Genomic DNA, 19112 nt, shown 5'->3' with positions numbered 1-19112 from the left:
TAGTTTGAGAAATTCCTTCACCTGATCAGGGTATTGAGGTATAACTCCCCATCCCTTCACCTGATCAGGCTATTGATGTATAACCTGGCACTCCTCAATACACCAACTGATCCAAACAGGATTAGAAGATCAAGCTCTAGCAGATATACTCTACACCCAAATAAACCACAACCATTAGCCCTATGAAACCCTGCATATCTTTATGTAACGGTGCATAACACTATAAAGACGGACTGCTTGGTTTCATGTGAGAAATAGGATTAGGGCATGACTCGCCCACACAAAGCCCTGAGCCGCTTGGCTGAACCATGGTGGATGTCCTTAAGAGCAAGCATGGCAAACATAAAGACAACACCCCCACAGGACTGTCACAGGACGTCTGACAGTAAGCACAAGCGTCATATAATATATTGCAGATTCTGTTGGCAACTAAATTGAGGGTTGTGAGAATTATGGTATTTCCTGCGACAATTCTGAGTTTCATTGATAACGTTTTTATATTGTAAATGTATATTTTTCTGTACATCCAAAGGGGCTGGATATTTATATAGCCTATGTTAGCCTTGTCTAAAAGCACCCTAGGAGGGGCATAGATTCACCCAAGTAAACCTCTATCATTTCAAACATCAGATTCCAGTGTCTCCAGTGAGAGAATACATAACCATTTCATAATTAACTTTCAGATACAAAATAGCTACAATGACGGATAAACACTGAGCATCCTTCATTTAAATCCACAAATCACTTCAAAAGGCAGGAGAATTTACAATAGAGCGAATGTCCAGTAATTACCTCAAACCAATTTAAAGCTATTCATACTAGCATGATTATACATTGCACATTTTTTATGATTGCAAATTAAGGGTAATAACAGTCATGACGGGGTACTGTATGATTGATCAACAACAAGACAATGCTTCTTAAGTAAAAATCTTGCAATTTTATTTGCATATAAAAGCAGCTAAATATATCACAATGAACTGAAAGAAAGAGAGAGCAGACCTACAAGGAGGAAACTAACAGCCAGAGAAACAGAAGAGAGAAATAGCTAGAGAAACAAAACAGAGTGGAATGGAGCATTTACAGTTGCAAAGTTGAGACCGCTTTTGGCAACATTTTTTTGTGCTAGCAAGATTGCATTTACACACAGTGCAAAATGAGAAAGAAAGCTATAAAAACACAAATACTATCAGATTTACAATGGAGAGGACAACTTAACCTTTTTTAGGCAGGTGTGTCGTAAAAGAAAACCAACCATCGCCTGTCGGATAGTGAATTGAGTCTTAAACTCAAAACATTTCCTCTCTCATCCATGAACTTCTACCTTAGGGGCCTACAACTGCGGTCCTGGGCAGGCTTTTGTTCCAGCCCAGCACTAACAAACCTCCATCAAATAAACAACTACATTACATAGTTAGATGTGTGTTCCTGCTGGACTGGAACAAAAGCCTCCACCCCCAGAAACACTCAAAGACTGGAGGAGTTAGAGCCCCCTGCTCGACCCTAACAGTGGGAGTAAGACGTGAACATTAATAAAAAAACGTTTCAAGAACATTTGAAACAAGCTAAATCAAATACAGCCGAAGACACCAGAAAGAAAATCCCACCAGGATGTTTTCAACAACTTCTAGTACAGATCTTTTACAACATGAATACAGTATATATATATATATATATATATATATATATATATATATATATATATATATATATATATATATACTTGCTCTTCTCCAGATGTATCAGAATTGCAGACGGTAGATGTTAGAGTATCTCAAGTGTATAATTTGATAGATTTCTTTCCCTGCTCTGTGTGGTGTAGTTTAACTGGGTTGATAGACACGTGTTAATAATAAATAAGGTCTTTCTCTGAGCTTGCAGAGAGTGGGGCTCTAGCTGAGAACATTAAAGCTAGTTTAAGGCATCGTCCCTGTCAGCCAATCAGAAAGCAGAATTGTCCAGGAAACAAAATGAAACCAAACACAAAAAACAATAACGTACAAAATCAACAATGGCATCCAATACCGACGTTTCCAGCAAACACAAACCCCAAAAACGAAGGAAATTGTACAAATTCACAAAGCATCATTTATCTTACAGATCCGACTGCTTTTTCTTCCATAGTAAGATTGTATAACCACTCAGCACCCTATAACCTGCCCCCCTTCCCACCCCCCCTCTAACCCTACACCCCCCCCACACTCTTTCACTTTACAGCTTACAAAATAACAATATTTGAGAGAAACACTTAATATAATTATTTTGACATTATTTGTTAGAAAAAAAAGGTTATTCTGGCCAACCCCCCCCCCCTTTCACAGGTCATTCTCAGGAGCTGGAGGGGTTGGGCAGGTCGAACACGATTGGGGGGTTGGTGGGCTGAAAGCTGACCGTGCACGTGGAGGAGTTGATGAACGTGGTGCAGCCGTCAGTCATGATGCCATACCCTGTGGAGGGAGAACGCATCATCAGCACACGCTACGGGGAAGTCCAATGCATCATCAACATTGGCCATGAAGTGAGAAACCGTATTGTCTAATGGACTAATCAAAACCCCACAGCGTGCGCTCCTTTCTGAGAGACTTCTTTAATTGTCTCTCCTCTGAACTGTCTATTCATTTCTACACCTTTAATTAAAAACATAAAGGATGGAATGAGGGATGGAGGTAGGGAGGGAGGGAGGGAGTGAGGGAGGGAGGTAGGGAGGGAGGGACTGAGGGATGGAGGGAGTGACTGAGGGAGGGAGGTAGGGAGGGACGGAGGGAGGTAGGGAGGGAGGGACGGAGGGAGGTAGGGAGGGAGGGACTGAGGGAGGGACTGAGGGAGCTAGGGAGGGAGGTAGGGAGGGAGGGACTGAGGGAGGTAGGGAGGGAGTGAGGGAGGGAGGTAGGGAGGGAGGGACTAAGGGATGGAGGTAGGGAAGGACGGAGGGAGGTAGGGACTGAGGGATGGAGGTAGGAAGGGATGAAGGGGGCGACGGAGGTAGGGAGGAAGGGAGGTAGGGAGGGAGGGACTGAGGGATGGATGTAGGGAGGGACGGAGGGATGAGGTAGGGAGGGAGGGACTGAGGGATGGAGGTAGGGACGGAGGGACTGAGGGACTGAGGTAGGGACTGAGGGATGGAGGTAGGGAGGGACGGAGGGAGGTAGGGACTGAGGGATGGAGGTAGGAAGGGATAAAGGGAGGGACGGAGGGATGGATGTAGGGAGGGACGGAGGGATGAGGTAGGGAGGGAGGGACTGAGAGATGGAGGTAGGGACGGAGGTACTGAGGTAGGGACTGAGGGATGGAGGTAGAGAAACAAATCAGAGTGTAAAGGAGCATTTACAGTCGCAAAGTTGAGACCGCTTTTGGCAAAAAAACTATTGTGCTAGCAAGATTGCATTTACACACAGTGCAAAATGGGACGCCTAGCTTTCTTTCTCATTTTGCACTGTGTGTAAATGCAATCTTGCTAGCACAATTGTTTTTTTGCCAAAAGCGGTCTCAACTTTGCAACTGTAAATGCTCCTTTACACTCTGTTTTGTTTCTCTACCTCCATCCCTCCATCCCTCAGTCCCTACCTTTCTCCCTCAGTCCCTCCGTCCCTACACCTCTCCACCCTGTCTACCCCATTGTAGGCCCCTAAGGTAGAAGTTCATGGATGAGAGAGGAAATGTTTTGAGTTTAAGACTCAATTCACTATCCGACAGGCGATGGTTGGTTTTCTTTTACGACACTCCTGCCTAAAAAAGGTTAAGTTGTCCTCTCCACTTAGGGAGGGGGATAGGGAGGGAGGGAGGGACTGAGCGAGGGAGGTAGGGAGGGAGGGACGGAGGGATGGAGGGAGCGACGGAGGGATGGAGGGACTGAGGGATGGAGGTAGGGAGGGACTGAGGGATGGAGGGACTGAGGGAGGTAGGGAGGGAGGGACTGAGGGATGGAGGTAGGGAGGGAGGGACTGAGGGATGGAGGTAGGGAGAGAGGGACTGAGGGATGGAGGTTGGGAGGGAGGGAGGGACTGAGGGAGGGAGGGACTGAGGGATGGAGGTAGGGAGGGAGGGACTGAGGGATGGAGGGAGGAACTGAGGGATGGAGGGACTGAGGGAGGTAGGGACTAAGGGATGGAGGTAGGGAGGGAGGGACTGAGGGATGGAGGGACTGAGGGAGGTAGGGAGGGAGGTAGGGAGGGAGGGACTGAGGGATGGAGGTAGGGAGGGACTGAGGGATGGAGGTAGGGAGGGAGGGACTGAGGGATGGAGGGACTAAGGGATGGAGGTAGGGAGGGAGGGACTGAGGGATGGAGGTAGGGAGGTAGGGAGGGAGGGACTGAGGGATCGAGGTTGGGAGGGAGGGACTGAGGGATGGAGGGACTGAGGGAGGGAGGTAGGGAGAGAGGGACTGAGGGATGGAGGTAGGGAGGGAGGGACTGAGGGATGGAGGGACTAAGGGATGGAGGTAAGGAGGGAGGGACTGAGGGATGGAGGTAGGGAGGAGGGGAGGGAGGGACTATGGGATGGAGGTTGGGAGGGAGGGACTGAGGGATGGAGGTTGGGAGGGAGGGACTGAGGGATGGAGGTTGGGAGGGAGGGACTGAGGGATGGAGGTAGGGAGGGACTGAGGGAGGGAGATAGGGAGGGAGGGACTGAGGGATGGAGGTAGGGAGGGAGGGACTGAGGGATGGAGGTTGGGAGGGAGGGACTGAGGGATGGAGGTAGGGAGGGAGGGACTGAGGGATGGAGGTTGGGAGGGAGGGACTGAGGGATGGAGGTAGGGAGGGACTGAGGGATGGAGATAGGGAGGGAGGGACTGAGGGATGGAGGTAGGGAGGGACTGAGGGATGGAGATAGGGAGGGAGGGACTGAGGGATGGAGGTAGGGAGGGAGGGACTGAGGGATGGAGATAGGGAGGGAGGGACTGAGGGATGGAGGTTGGGAGGGAGGGACTGAGGGATGGAGGTAGGGAGGGAGGGACTGAGGGATGGAGGTAGGGAGGGAGGGACTGAGGGATGGAGGTAGGGAGGGAGGGACTGAGGGATGGAGGTAGGGACGGAGGGACTGAGGGACTGAGGTAGGGACTGAGGGATGGAGGTAGGGAGGGACGGAGGGAGGTAGGGACTGAGGGATGGAGGTAGGAAGGGATAAAGGGAGGGACGGAGGGATGGATGTAGGGAGGGACGGAGGGATGAGGTAGGGAGGGAGGGACTGAGGGATGGAGGTAGGGACGGAGGGACTGAGGTAGGGACTGAGGGATGAGGTAGGGAGGGACGGAGGGAGGTAGGGACTGAGGGATGGAGGTAGGAAGGGATAAAGGGAGGGACGGAGGGATGGATGTAGGGAGGGACGGAGGGATGAGGTAGGGAGGGAGGGACTGAGAGATGGAGGTAGGGACGGAGGTACTGAGGTAGGGACTGAGGGATGGAGGTAGAGAAACAAAACAGAGTGTAAAGGAGCATTTACAGTTGCAAAGTTGAGACCGCTTTTGGCAAAAAAACTATTGTGCTAGCAAGATTGCATTTACACACAGTGCAAAATGGGACGCCTAGCTTTCTTTCTCATTTTGCACTGTGTGTAAATGCAATCTTGCTAGCACAATTGTTTTTTTGCCAAAAGCGGTCTCAACTTTGCAACTGTAAATGCTCCTTTACACTCTGTTTTGTTTCTCTACCTCCATCCCTCCATCCCTCAGTCCCTACCTTTCTCCCTCAGTCCCTCCGTCCCTACACCTCTCCACCCTGTCTACCCCATTGTAGGCCCCTAAGGTAGAAGTTCATGGATGAGAGAGGAAATGTTTTGAGTTTAAGACTCAATTCACTATCCGACAGGCGATGGTTGGTTTTCTTTTACGACACTCCTGCCTAAAAAAGGTTAAGTTGTCCTCTCCACTTAGGGAGGGGGATAGGGAGGGAGGGAGGGACTGAGCGAGGGAGGTAGGGAGGGAGGGAGGGACGGAGGGATGGAGGGAGCGACGGAGGGATGGAGGGACTGAGGGATGGAGGTAGGGAGGGACTGAGGGATGGAGGGACTGAGGGAGGTAGGGAGGGAGGGACTGAGGGATGGAGGTAGGGAGGGAGGGACTGAGGGATGGAGGTAGGGAGAGAGGGACTGAGGGATGGAGGTTGGGAGGGAGGGAGGGACTGAGGGAGGGAGGGACTGAGGGATGGAGGTAGGGAGGGAGGGACTGAGGGATGGAGGGAGGAACTGAGGGATGGAGGGACTGAGGGAGGTAGGGACTAAGGGATGGAGGTAGGGAGGGAGGGACTGAGGGATGGAGGGACTGAGGGAGGTAGGGAGGGAGGTAGGGAGGGAGGGACTGAGGGATGGAGGTAGGGAGGGACTGAGGGATGGAGGTAGGGAGGGAGGGACTGAGGGATGGAGGGACTAAGGGATGGAGGTAGGGAGGGAGGGACTGAGGGATGGAGGTAGGGAGGTAGGGAGGGAGGGACTGAGGGATCGAGGTTGGGAGGGAGGGACTGAGGGATGGAGGGACTGAGGGAGGGAGGTAGGGAGAGAGGGACTGAGGGATGGAGGTAGGGAGGGAGGGACTGAGGGATGGAGGGACTAAGGGATGGAGGTAAGGAGGGAGGGACTGAGGGATGGAGGTAGGGAGGAGGGGAGGGAGGGACTATGGGATGGAGGTTGGGAGGGAGGGACTGAGGGATGGAGGTTGGGAGGGAGGGACTGAGGGATGGAGGTTGGGAGGGAGGGACTGAGGGATGGAGGTAGGGAGGGACTGAGGGAGGGAGATAGGGAGGGAGGGACTGAGGGATGGAGGTAGGGAGGGAGGGACTGAGGGATGGAGGTTGGGAGGGAGGGACTGAGGGATGGAGGTTGGGAGGGAGGGACTGAGGGATGGAGGTAGGGAGGGAGGGACTGAGGGATGGAGGTTGGGAGGGACTGAGGGATGGAGATAGGGAGGGAGGGACTGAGGGATGGAGGTAGGGAGGGACTGAGGGATGGAGATAGGGAGGGAGGGACTGAGGGATGGAGGTAGGGAGGGAGGGACTGAGGGATGGAGGTTGGGAGGGAGGGACTGAGGGATGGAGGTAGGGAGGGAGGGACTGAGGGATGGAGGTAGGGACTGAGGGATGGAGGTAGGGAGGGAGGGACTGAGGGATGGAGGTTGGGAGGGAGGGACTGAGGGATGGAGGGACTGAGGGAGGGAGGTAGGGAGGGACTGAGGGAGGAAGGTAGGTAGGGAGGGACTGAGGGAGGAAGGTAGGTAGGGAGGGTCTGAGGGAGGGAGGTAGGGAGGGACTGAGGGAGGGAGGTAGGGAGGGAGGTTGGGAGGGACTGAGGGAGGGAGGTCGGAAGGGAGGGACTGAGGGAGGGAGGTCGGGAGGGACTGAGGTAGGGAGGGAGGGACTGAGGGAGGGAGGGACTGAGGGATGGAGGTAGGGACTGATGGAGGGAGGTAGGGAGTGAGGGACTGAGGGATGGAGGTAGGGACTGAGGGAGGGAAGTAGGGAGTGAGGGACTGAGGGATGGAGGTAGGGAGGGAGGGACTGAGGGATGTAGGTGGGGAGGGAGGGACTGAGGGCTGGAGGGACTGAGGGATGGAGGTAAGGAGGGACTGAGGGAGAGAAGGGAGGGAGGGACTGAGGGAGGGAGGGACTGAGGGATGGAGGGACTGAGGGAGAGAAGGGAAGGAAAGACTGAGGGAGGAAGGTAGGGAGGGAGAGATCAGTGAAGCATGTCTTTAGCCCAGAGGCAGATTAGGGGTATGGGGTATCACGTTCCCCATTCATGTCTACCCCTACCCAGTCCTCAACACCACCACCACCATCCCTGTCTACCCCTACCCAGTCCCCAACACCACCACCTCCATCCCTGTCTACCCCATAATGTCTCCAACACCACCACCCCAACCCTGTCAACCCCATAATGTCTCCAACACCACCACTTCCATCCCTGTCTACCCCATAATGTCTCCAACACCACCACCTCAACCCTGTCAACCCCATAATGTCTCCAGTACCACCTCTCCACCCTGTCCACCCCATAATGTCTCCAACTCCACCTCCCCATCCCTGTCTACCCCATAATGTCTCCAACACCACCTCCCCACCCTGTCCACCCCATAATGTCTCCAACACCACCTCTCCACCCTGTCTACCCCCATAATGTCTCCAACACCACCTCTCCACCCTGTCTACCCCCATAATGTCTCCAACCCCACCTCCCCCACCCTGTCTACCCCATAATGTCTCCAACACCACCACCCCATCCCTGTCCACCCCATAATGTCTCCAACACCACCTCCCCCATCCCTGTCCACCCCATAATGTCTCCAACACCACCTCCCCACCCTGTCCACCCCATAATATCTCCAACACCACCTCTCCACCCTGTCTACCCCATAATGTCTCCAACACCACCTCCCCATCCCTGTATACCCCCATAATGTCTCCAACACCACCTCTCCACCCTGTCTACCCCATAACATCTCCAACACCACCTCCTCACCCTGTCTACCCCATAATATCTCCAACACCACCTCTCCACCCTGTCTACCCCACAATGTCTCCAACACCACCTCCCCCATCCCTGTCTACCCCATAATGTCTCCAACACCACCTCTCCACCCTGTCTACCCCATAATGTCTCCAACACCACCTCCCCATCCCTGTCCACCCCCATAATGTCTGCAACACCACCTCTCCACCCTGTCTACCCCACAATGTCTCCAACACCACCACCCCATCCCTGTCCACCCCATAATGTCTCCAACACCACCTCTCCACCCTATAATGTCTCCAACACCACCTCCCCCATCCCTGTTTACCCCATAATGTCTCCAACACCACCTCTCCACCCTGTCTACCCCATAATATCTCCAACACCACCTCCCCCATCCCTGTCCACCCCCATAATGTCTGCAACACCACCTCCCCTCTCCCTGTCTACCCCATAATGTCTCCAACACCACCTCCCCACCCTGTCTACCCCATAATGTCTCCAACACCACCTCTCCACCCTGTCTACCCCATAATGTCTCCAACACCACCTCTCCACCCTGTCTACCCCATAATGTCTTCAACTCCACCTCCCATCCCTGTCTACCCCATAATGTCTCCAGCACCACCTCCCCACCCTGTCTACCCCATAATGTCTCCAACACCACCTCCCCCATCCCTGTCTACCCCATAATGTCTCCAACACCACCACCCCACCCTGTCTACCCCATAATGTCTCCAACACCACCCCCATCCCTGTTTACCCCATAATGTCTCCAACACCACCTCTCCACCCTGTCCACCCCCATAATGTCTGCAACACCACCTCCCCCATCCCCGTTTACCCCATAATGTCTACAACACCACCTCTCAACCCTGTCTACCCCATAATGTCTCCAGCACCACCTCTCCACCCTGTCTACCCCATAATGTCTCCAACACCACCACCCCCATCCCTGTCCACCCCCATAATGTCTCCAACACCACCTCTCCACCCTGTCTACCCCATAATGTCTCCAACACCACCTCCCAACCCTGTCCACCCCCATAATGTCTCCAACACCACCTCCCCACCCTGTCTACCCCCATAATGTCTCCAACACCACCTCCCCACCCTGTCTACCCCATAATGTCTCCAACACCACCTCCCTCATCCCTGTCTACCCCATAATGTCTCCAACTCCACCTCCCCCGTCCCTGTCTACCCCATAATGTCTCCAACACCACCTCTCCACCCCTGTCTACCCCCATAATGTCTCCAACACCACCTCCCCCACCCTGTCCACCCCATAATGTCTCCAACACCACCACCCCATCCCTGTCTACCCCATAATGTCTCCAACATCACCTCTCCACCCTGTCTACCCCATAATGTCTCCAACACCACCACCCCCATACCTGTCTACCCCATAATGTCTCCAACACCACCTCCCCACCCTGTCCACCCCATAATGTCTCCAACACCACCACCCCCATCCCTGTCTAACCCATAATGTTTCCAACACCACCTCTCCACCCTGTCCACCCCCATAATGTATCCAACACCACCTCTCCACCCTGTCCACCCCATAATGTCTCCAACACCACCACCCCCATCCCTGTCTACCCCCATAATGTCTCCAACACCACCTCTCCACCCTGTCTACCCCATAATGTCTCCAACACCACCACCCCCATCCCTGTTTACCCCATAATGTCTCCAACACCACCACCCCATCCCTGTCTACCCCATAATGTCTCCAACACCACCTCTCCACCCTGTCTACCCCATAATGTCTCCAACACCACCTCTCCACCCTATCCACCCCATAATTTCTCCAACACCACCACCCCCATCCCTGTCCACCCCATAATGTCTCCAACACCACCTCCTCCATCCCTGTCTACCCCATAATGTCTCCAACACCACCTCTCCACCCTGTCTACCCCATAATGTCTCCAACACCACCTCCCCCATCCCTGTCTACCCCATAATGTCTCCAACACCACCTCCCCCATCCCTGTCTAAGCAGGAGAAAGTACTGAACAGAAACCCATGACAACCCATCTCTCATTCTCTCTAATCCATCCCTACTCCAAGGGCTTCTTCTACCCTGGGTCGTGGTGGGGGGTGTGTGTCTATGGCAGGCATCCTGACTGACCTTCATGTATTCCTCCGAAGGCGTGTAGTTTGGGCCGGACCCTCCTCTGGACCGTGTTGAGCAGCTCCACACAGCCCACCCTCTGCAGCTCCTTAGGAACCCAGTCTCTGAACCCTGAGGAACACACAAGAAAGACAACAAACCTAGATAAGACAGCAACAATAACCTAGCACAATAGTTACTTGGTAAAGCCATGCACCATTTCTATTTTCCGTAGGTAAAGTCTTATCCCCAGCCTCTACACCTCTCTCCCTTTCTCCATACTCCGGCCCCAGCCTTAGCTCCGGCCCCAGCCTTAGCTCCGGCCCCAGCCACTCGTTTCCAGCGTCTGTCACACTGGTGTGAAATCGAGTTTCCATGCAATCAAACAGCACCCGTAGCAGTAGTAGTAGCAGGAGAGGAAGGAAATCCGTCAATAATACCAGACACAGAATAGAAAGACACAGAGGAACAAGAACAACTGAAGCTCAATAACTGAAGCTCAACAACTGAAGCTCAACAACTAAGGAAAACAACTGAAGCTCAACAACTAAGGAAAACAACTGAAGCTCAACAACTAAGGAAAACAACTGAAGCTCAACAACTAAGGAAAACAACTGAAGCTCAACAACTAAGGAAAACAATTTCATGTTCTACTGAGGGAGTAAACAAAGTTCCACTGTCAAATATAGAACCAGACTGGTTGGGAACATTAGAATTCTGCAGGGGAGGAGGGCTGAGATGATTATGCAAAGCTGATGCAGTGTACACACACACACACACGCACACGCACACGCACACACACACGCACACATACACGCGCACACACGCGCACACACGCGCACACAGGCGCACACACACACATGCAACCTAACCTGCTCCTTAATATATTCGGATGGATTTAAATAATAAGGGCGGCCCCATTAGGCATAGTGATGACGGGTTGTGAATGTGATTGGTTAATTGGACTCACCGAGGGGAGGGCAGTGGGTCATGAGGATGTCAATGCCCTCTGGGACTTGGTTCCATTTATCCAGCAGAGACTGGCCCCTAGGCAGGTTGAACCCCCAGCCGTTAAACCACGGGCTCCTACAGGGACACAGACACAACAACGGCTGTCAGTTAGCTAACACAGAGAGACAGTGAAATAAGCTGTGTCAGTTAACACAGAGAGACAGTGAAATAAGCTGTGTCAGTTAACACAGACAGTGAAATAAGCTGTGTCAATTAGTTAACACAGAGAGATAGTGAAATAAGCCGTGTCAGGTAGTTAACACAGAGAGACAGTGAAATAAGCTGTGTCAGTTACCACAGAGAGACAGTGAAATAAGCCGTGTCAGTTAGTTAACACAGAGAGACAGTGAAATAAGCCGTGTCAGTCAGTTAACACAGAGAGACAGTGAAATAAGCCGTGTCCGTTAGTTAACACAGAGAGACAGTGAAATAAGCCGTGTCCGTTAGTTAACACAGAGAGACAGTGAAATAAGCCGTGTCAGTTAACACAGAGAGACAGTGAAATAAGCCGTGTCAGTTAACACAGACAGTGAAATAAGCTGTGTCAATTAGTTAACACAGAGAGACAGTGAAATAAGCCATGTCAGTTAACACAGAGAGACAGTGAAATAAGCCGTGTCAGTTAACACAGAGAGACAGTGAAATAAGCCGTGTCAGTTAGTTAACATAGATAGACAGTGAAATAAGCCGTGTCAGTTAGATAACACAGAGAGACAGTGAAATAAGCCGTGTCCGTTAGTTAACACAGAGAGACAGTGAAATAAGCCGTGTCAGTTAGTTAACACAGAGAGACAGTGAAATAAGCCGTGTCAGTTAGTTAACACAGAGAGACAGTGAAATAAGCCGTGTCCGTTAGTTAACACAGAGAGACAGTGAAATAAGCCGTGTCCGTTAGTTAACACAGAGAGACAGTGAAATAAGCCGTGTCAGTTAACACAGAGAGACAGTGAAATAAGCCGTGTCAGTTAACACAGACAGTGAAATAAGCTGTGTCAATTAGTTAACACAGAGAGACAGTGAAATAAGCCATGTCAGTTAACACAGAGAGACAGTGAAATAAGCCGTGTCAGTTAACACAGAGAGACAGTGAAATAAGCCGTGTCAGTTAGTTAACATAGATAGACAGCGAAATAAGCCGTGTCAGTTAGATAACACAGAGAGACAGTGAAATAAGCCGTGTCCGTTAGTTAACACAGAGAGACAGTGAAATAAGCCGTGTCAGTTAGTTAACACAGAGAGACAGTGAAATAAGCCGTGTCAGTTAGTTAACACAGAGAGACAGTGAAATAAGCCGTGTCCCGGCCAGGTGTCTGACTAGAGTTATCTTGCTACAATAGCCACATCTATTTGACCCTCTACACCAAAACAAGAAGACAATGTGTAACACATTTCAAACACACACACACACACACACACACACACACACACACACACACACACACACACACACACACACACACACACACACACACACACACACACACACAAAATGATTAACACAATTTCCAAACACTAGGCACCAACTGACTGTATGATCTCCCCAACCCCCTCCCAGACTGAAGCAGTGTGACTGTCATGAGATGGCCCTCCTCAGGCAGAGTGGATCTAACCCTCCCAGACTGAAGCAGTGTGACTGACATGAGATGGCCCTCCTCAGGCAGAGTGGATCTAACCCTCCCAGACTGAAGCAGTGTGACTGACATGAGATGGCCCTCCTCAGGCAGAGTGGATCTAACCCTCCCAGACTGAAGCAGTGTGACTGTCATGAGATGGCCCTCCTCAGGCAGAGTGGATCTAACCCTCCCAGACTGAAGCAGTGTGACTGTCATGGGATGGCCCTCCTCAGGCAGAGTGGATCTAACCCTCCCAGACTGAAGCAGTGTGACTTTCATGAGATGGCCCTCCTCAGGCAGAGTGGATCTAACCCTCCTAGACTGAAGCAGTGTGACTGTCATGAGATGGCCCTCCTCAGGCAGAGTGGATCTAACCCTCCCAGACTGAAGCAGTGTGACTTTCATGAGATGGCCCTCCTCAGGCAGAGTGGATCTAACCCTCCTAGACTGAAGCAGTGTGACTGCCATGAGATGGCCCTCCTCAGGCAGAGTGGATCTAACCCTCCCAGACTGAAGCAGTGTGACTGACATGAGATGGCCCTCCTCAGGCAGAGTGGATCTAACCCTCCCAAACTGAAGCAGTGTGACTGTCATGAGATGGCCCTCCTCAGGCAGAGTGGATCTAACCCTCCCAGACTGAAGCAGTGTGACTGACATGAGATGGCTCTCCTCAGGCAGAGTGGATCTAACCCTCCCAGACTGAAGCAGTGTGACTGACATGAGATGGCTCTCCTCAGGCAGAGTGGATCTAACCCTCCCAGACTGAAGCAGTGTGACTGACATGAGATGGCCCTCCTCAGGAAGAGTGGATCACACCCTCCCAGACTGAAGCAGTGTGACTGACATGAGATGGCCCTCCTCAGGCAGAGTGGATCTAACCCTCCCAGACTGAAGCAGTGTGACTGACATGAGATGGCCCTCCTCAGGCAGAGTGGATCTAACCCTCCCAGACTGAAGCAGTGTGACTGACATGAGATGGCCCTCCTCAGGCAGAGTGGATCTAACCCTCCCAGACTGAAGCAGTGTGACTGACATGAGATGGCCCTCCTCAGGCAGAGTGGATCTAACCCTCCTAGACTGAAGCAGTGTGACTGACATGAGATGGCCCTCCTCAGGCAGAGTGGATCTAACCCTCCCAGACTGAAGCAGTGTGACTGTCATGAGATGGCCCTCCTCAGGCAGAGTGGATCTAACCCTCCTAGACTGAAGCAGTGTGACTGTCATGAGATGGCCCTCCTCAGGCAGAGTGGATCTAACCCTCCTAGACTGAAGCAGTGTGACTGTCATGAGATGGCTCTCCTCAGGCAGAGTGGATCTAACCCTCCTAGACTGAAGCAGTGTGACTGACATGAGATGGCCCTCAGGCAGAGTGGATCTAACCCTCCCAGACTGAAGCAGTGTGACTGACATGAGATGGCCCTCCTCAGGCAGAGTGGATCTAACCCTCCTAGACTGAAGCAGTGTGACTGACATGAGATGGCCCTCCTCAGGCAGAGTGGATCTAACCCTCCCAGACTGAAGCAGTGTGACTGTCATGAGATGGCCCTCCTCAGGCAGAGTGGATCTAACCCTCCCAGACTGAAGCAGTGTGACTGACATGAGATGGCCCTTCTCAGGCAGAGTGGATCTAACCTTCCCAGACCGAAGCAGTGTGACTGACATGAGATGGCCCTCCTCAGGCAGAGTGGATCTAACCCTCCTAGACTGAAGCAGTGTGACTGACATGAGATGGCCCTCCTCAGGCAGAGTGGATCTAACCCTCCTAGACCGAAGCAGTGTGACTGACATGAGATGGCCCTCCTCAGGCAGAGTGGATCTAACCCTCCTAGACTGAAGCAGTGTGACTGACATGAGATGGCCCTCCTCAGGCAGAGTGGATCTAACCCTCCCAGACTGAAGCAGTGTGACTGTCATGAGATGGCCCTCCTCAGGCAGAGTGGATCTAACCCTCCCAGACTGAAGCAGTGTGACTGTCATGAGATGGCCCTCCTCAGGCAGAGTGGATCTAACCCTCCCAGACCGAAGCAGTGTGACTGACATGAGATTGCCCTCCTCAGGCAGAGTGGATCTAACCCTCCCAGACCGAAGCAGTGTGACTGACATGAGATGGCCCTCCTCAGGCAGAGTGGATCTAACCCTCCTAGACTGAAGCAGTGTGACTGACATGAGATGGCCCTCCTCAGGCAGAGTGGATCTAACCCTCCCAGACTGAAGCAGTGTGACTTTCATGAGATGGCCCTCCTCAGGCAGAGTGGATCTAACCCTCCTAGACTGAAGCAGTGTGACTGTCATGAGATGGCCCTCCTCAGGCAGAGTGGATCTAACCCTCCTAGACTGAAGCAGTGTGACTGTCATGAGATGGCCCTCCTCAGGCAGAGTGGATCTAACCCTCCTAGACTGAAGCAGTGTGACTGTCATGAGATGGCTCTCCTCAGGCAGAGTGGATCTAACCCTCCTAGACTGAAGCAGTGTGACTGACATGAGATGGCCCTCAGGCAGAGTGGATCTAACCCTCCTAGACTGAAGCAGTGTGACTGACATGAGATGGCCCTCCTCAGGCAGAGTGGATCTAACCCTCCCAGACTGAAGCAGTGTGACTGACATGAGATGGCCCTTCTCAGGCAGAGTGGATCTAACCCTCCCAGACTGAAGCAGTGTGACTGACATGAGATGGCCCTCCTCAGGCAGAGTGGATCTAACCCTCCCAGACTGAAGCAGTGTGACTGTCATGAGATGGCCCTCCTCAGGCAGAGTGGATCTAACCCTCCTAGACTGAAGCAGTGTGACTGACATGAGATGGCCCTCCTCAGGCAGAGTGGATCTAACCCTCCCAGACTGAAGCAGTGTGACTGACATGAGATGGCCCTCCTCAGGCAGAGTGGATCTAACCCTCCCAGACTGAAGCAGTGTGACTGACATGAGATGGCCCTCCTCAGGCAGAGTGGATCTAACCCTCCCAGACTGAAGCAGTGTGACTGTCATGAGATGGCCCTCCTCAGGCAGAGTGGATCTAACCCTCCCAGACTGAAGCAGTGTGACTGTCATGGGATGGCCCTCCTCAGGCAGAGTGGATCTAACCCTCCCAGACTGAAGCAGTGTGACTTTCATGAGATGGCCCTCCTCAGGCAGAGTGGATCTAACCCTCCTAGACTGAAGCAGTGTGACTGTCATGAGATGGCCCTCCTCAGGCAGAGTGGATCTAACCCTCCCAGACTGAAGCAGTGTGACTTTCATGAGATGGCCCTCCTCAGGCAGAGTGGATCTAACCCTCCTAGACTGAAGCAGTGTGACTGCCATGAGATGGCCCTCCTCAGGCAGAGTGGATCTAACCCTCCCAGACTGAAGCAGTGTGACTGACATGAGATGGCCCTCCTCAGGCAGAGTGGATCTAACCCTCCCAAACTGAAGCAGTGTGACTGTCATGAGATGGCCCTCCTCAGGCAGAGTGGATCTAACCCTCCCAGACTGAAGCAGTGTGACTGACATGAGATGGCTCTCCTCAGGCAGAGTGGATCTAACCCTCCCAGACTGAAGCAGTGTGACTGACATGAGATGGCTGTCCTCAGGCAGAGTGGATCTAACCCTCCCAGACTGAAGCAGTGTGACTGACATGAGATGGCCCTCCTCAGGAAGAGTGGATCACACCCTCCCAGACTGAAGCAGTGTGACTGACATGAGATGGCCCTCCTCAGGCAGAGTGGATCTAACCCTCCCAGACTGAAGCAGTGTGACTGACATGAGATGGCCCTCCTCAGGCAGAGTGGATCTAACCCTCCTAGACTGAAGCAGTGTGACTGACATGAGATGGCCCTCCTCAGGCAGAGTGGATCTAACCCTCCCAGACTGAAGCAGTGTGACTGACATGAGATGGCCCTCCTCAGGCAGAGTGGATCTAACCCTCCCAGACTGAAGCAGTGTGACTGACATGAGATGGCCCTCCTCAGGCAGAGTGGATCTAACCCTCCCAGACTGAAGCAGTGTGACTGACATGAGATGGCCCTCCTCAGGCAGAGTGGATCTAACCCTCCTAGACTGAAGCAGTGTGACTGACATGAGATGGCCCTCCTCAGGCAGAGGGGATCTAACCCTCCCAGACCGAAGCAGTGTGACTGTCATGAGATGGCCCTCAGGCAGAGTGGATCTAACCCTCCCAGACTGAAGCAGTGTGACTGACATGAGATGGCCCTCCTCAGGCAGAGTGGATCTAACCCTCCCAGACTGAAGCAGTGTGACTGACATGAGATGGCCCTCCTCAGGCAGAGTGGATCTAACCCTCCCAGACCGAAGCAGTGTGACTGTCATGAGATGGCCCTCCTCAGGCAGAGTGGATCTAACCCTCCCAGACTGAAGCAGTGTGACTGTCATGAGATGGCCCTCCTCAGGCAGAGTGGATCTAACCCTCCCAGACCGAAGCAGTGTGACTGTCATGAGATGGCCCTCCTCAGGCAGAGTGGATCTAACCCTCCCAGACTGAAGCAGTGTGACTGACATGAGATGGCTCTCCTCAGGCAGAGTGGATCTAACCTTCCCAGACCGAAGCAGTGTGACTGACATGAGATGGCTCTCCTCAGGCAGAGTGGATCTAACCCTCCCAGACTGAAGCAGTGTGACTGTCATGAGATGGCCCTCCTCAGGCAGAGGGGATCTAACCCTCCCAGACCGAAGCAGTGTGACTGTCATGAGATGGCCCTCAGGCAGAGTGGATCTAACCCTCCCAGACTGAAGCAGTGTGACTGTCATGAGATGGCCCTCCTCAGGCAGAGTGGATCTAACCCTCCCAGACTGAAGCAGTGTGACTGTCATGAGATGGCCCTCAGGCAGAGTGGATCTAACCCTCCCAGACTGAAGCAGTGTGACTGACATGAGATGGCCCTCCTCAGGCAGAGTGGATCTAACCCTCCTAGACTGAAGCAGTGTGACTGACATGAGATGGCCCTCAGGCAGAGTGGATCTAACCCTCCCAGACTGAAGCAGTGTGACTGACATGAGATGGCCCTCCTCAGGCAGAGTGGATCTAACCCTCCCAGACTGAAGCAGTGTGACTGACATGAGATGGCCCTCCTCAGGCAGAGTGGATCTAACCCTCCCAGACTGAAGCAGTGTGACTGACATGAGATGGCCCTCCTCAGGCAGAGTGGATCTAACCCTCCCAGACTGAAGCAGTTTGACTGTCATGAGATGGCCCTCCTCAGGCAGAGTGGATCTAACCCTCCCAGACTGAAGCAGTGTGACTTTCATGAGATGGCCCTCCTCAGGCAGAGTGGATCTAACCCTCCTAGACTGAAGCAGTGTGACTGTCATGAGATGGCCCTCCTCAGGCAGAGTGGATCTAACCCTCCTAGACTGAAGCAGTGTGACTGTCATGAGATGGCCCTCCTCAGGCAGAGTGGATCTAACCCTCCTAGACTGAAGCAGTGTGACTGTCATGAGATGGCTCTCCTCAGGCAGAGTGGATCTAACCCTCCTAGACTGAAGCAGTGTGACTGACATGAGATGGCCCTCAGGCAGAGTGGATCTAACCCTCCTAGACTGAAGCAGTGTGACTGACATGAGATGGCCCTCCTCAGGCAGAGTGGATCTAACCCTCCCAGACTGAAGCAGTGTGACTGACATGAGATGGCCCTTCTCAGGCAGAGTGGATCTAACCCTCCCAGACTGAAGCAGTGTGACTGACATGAGATGGCCCTCCTCAGGCAGAGTGGATCTAACCCTCCCAGACTGAAGCAGTGTGACTGTCATGAGATGGCCCTCCTCAGGCAGAGTGGATCTAACCCTCCTAGACTGAAGCAGTGTGACTGACATGAGATGGCCCTCCTCAGGCAGAGTGGATCTAACCCTCCCAGACTGAAGCAGTGTGACTGACATGAGATGGCCCTCCTCAGGCAGAGTGGATCTAACCCTCCCAGACTGAAGCAGTGTGACTGACATGA

At 52.8% G+C, this 19112-nt stretch overlaps 1 protein-coding gene across 1 annotated transcript in view; it reads right to left on the bottom strand.

The window, feature by feature from the left end:
- Positions 1 to 917: 917 nt before the first annotated feature.
- The window catches only part of LOC106562552 (metallophosphoesterase MPPED2), a 195279-nt gene continuing 177084 nt past the window's right edge, over positions 918 to 19112 (bottom strand). Inside the window, exons 5-7 of the mRNA XM_045707978.2 lie at positions 11529 to 11644; positions 10577 to 10690; positions 918 to 2447 (exon numbers count right to left, since the gene is read on the bottom strand). Coding sequence (XP_045563934.1) covers positions 2329 to 2447; positions 10577 to 10690; positions 11529 to 11644 — 349 coding nt within the window. The 3' untranslated portion in view covers positions 918 to 2328. The remainder of the gene's footprint in view (positions 2448 to 10576; positions 10691 to 11528; positions 11645 to 19112) is intronic.

This window comes from Salmo salar, chromosome 26 (genome assembly GCF_965601325.2).
Source record: "Salmo salar chromosome 26, fSalSal1, whole genome shotgun sequence".
In the NCBI taxonomy this organism is placed as follows: domain Eukaryota; kingdom Metazoa; phylum Chordata; class Actinopteri; order Salmoniformes; family Salmonidae; genus Salmo; species Salmo salar.
The sequence above is the reverse complement of the archived record's forward strand: the minus strand, read 5'-3'. Positions and strand labels throughout refer to the sequence as shown.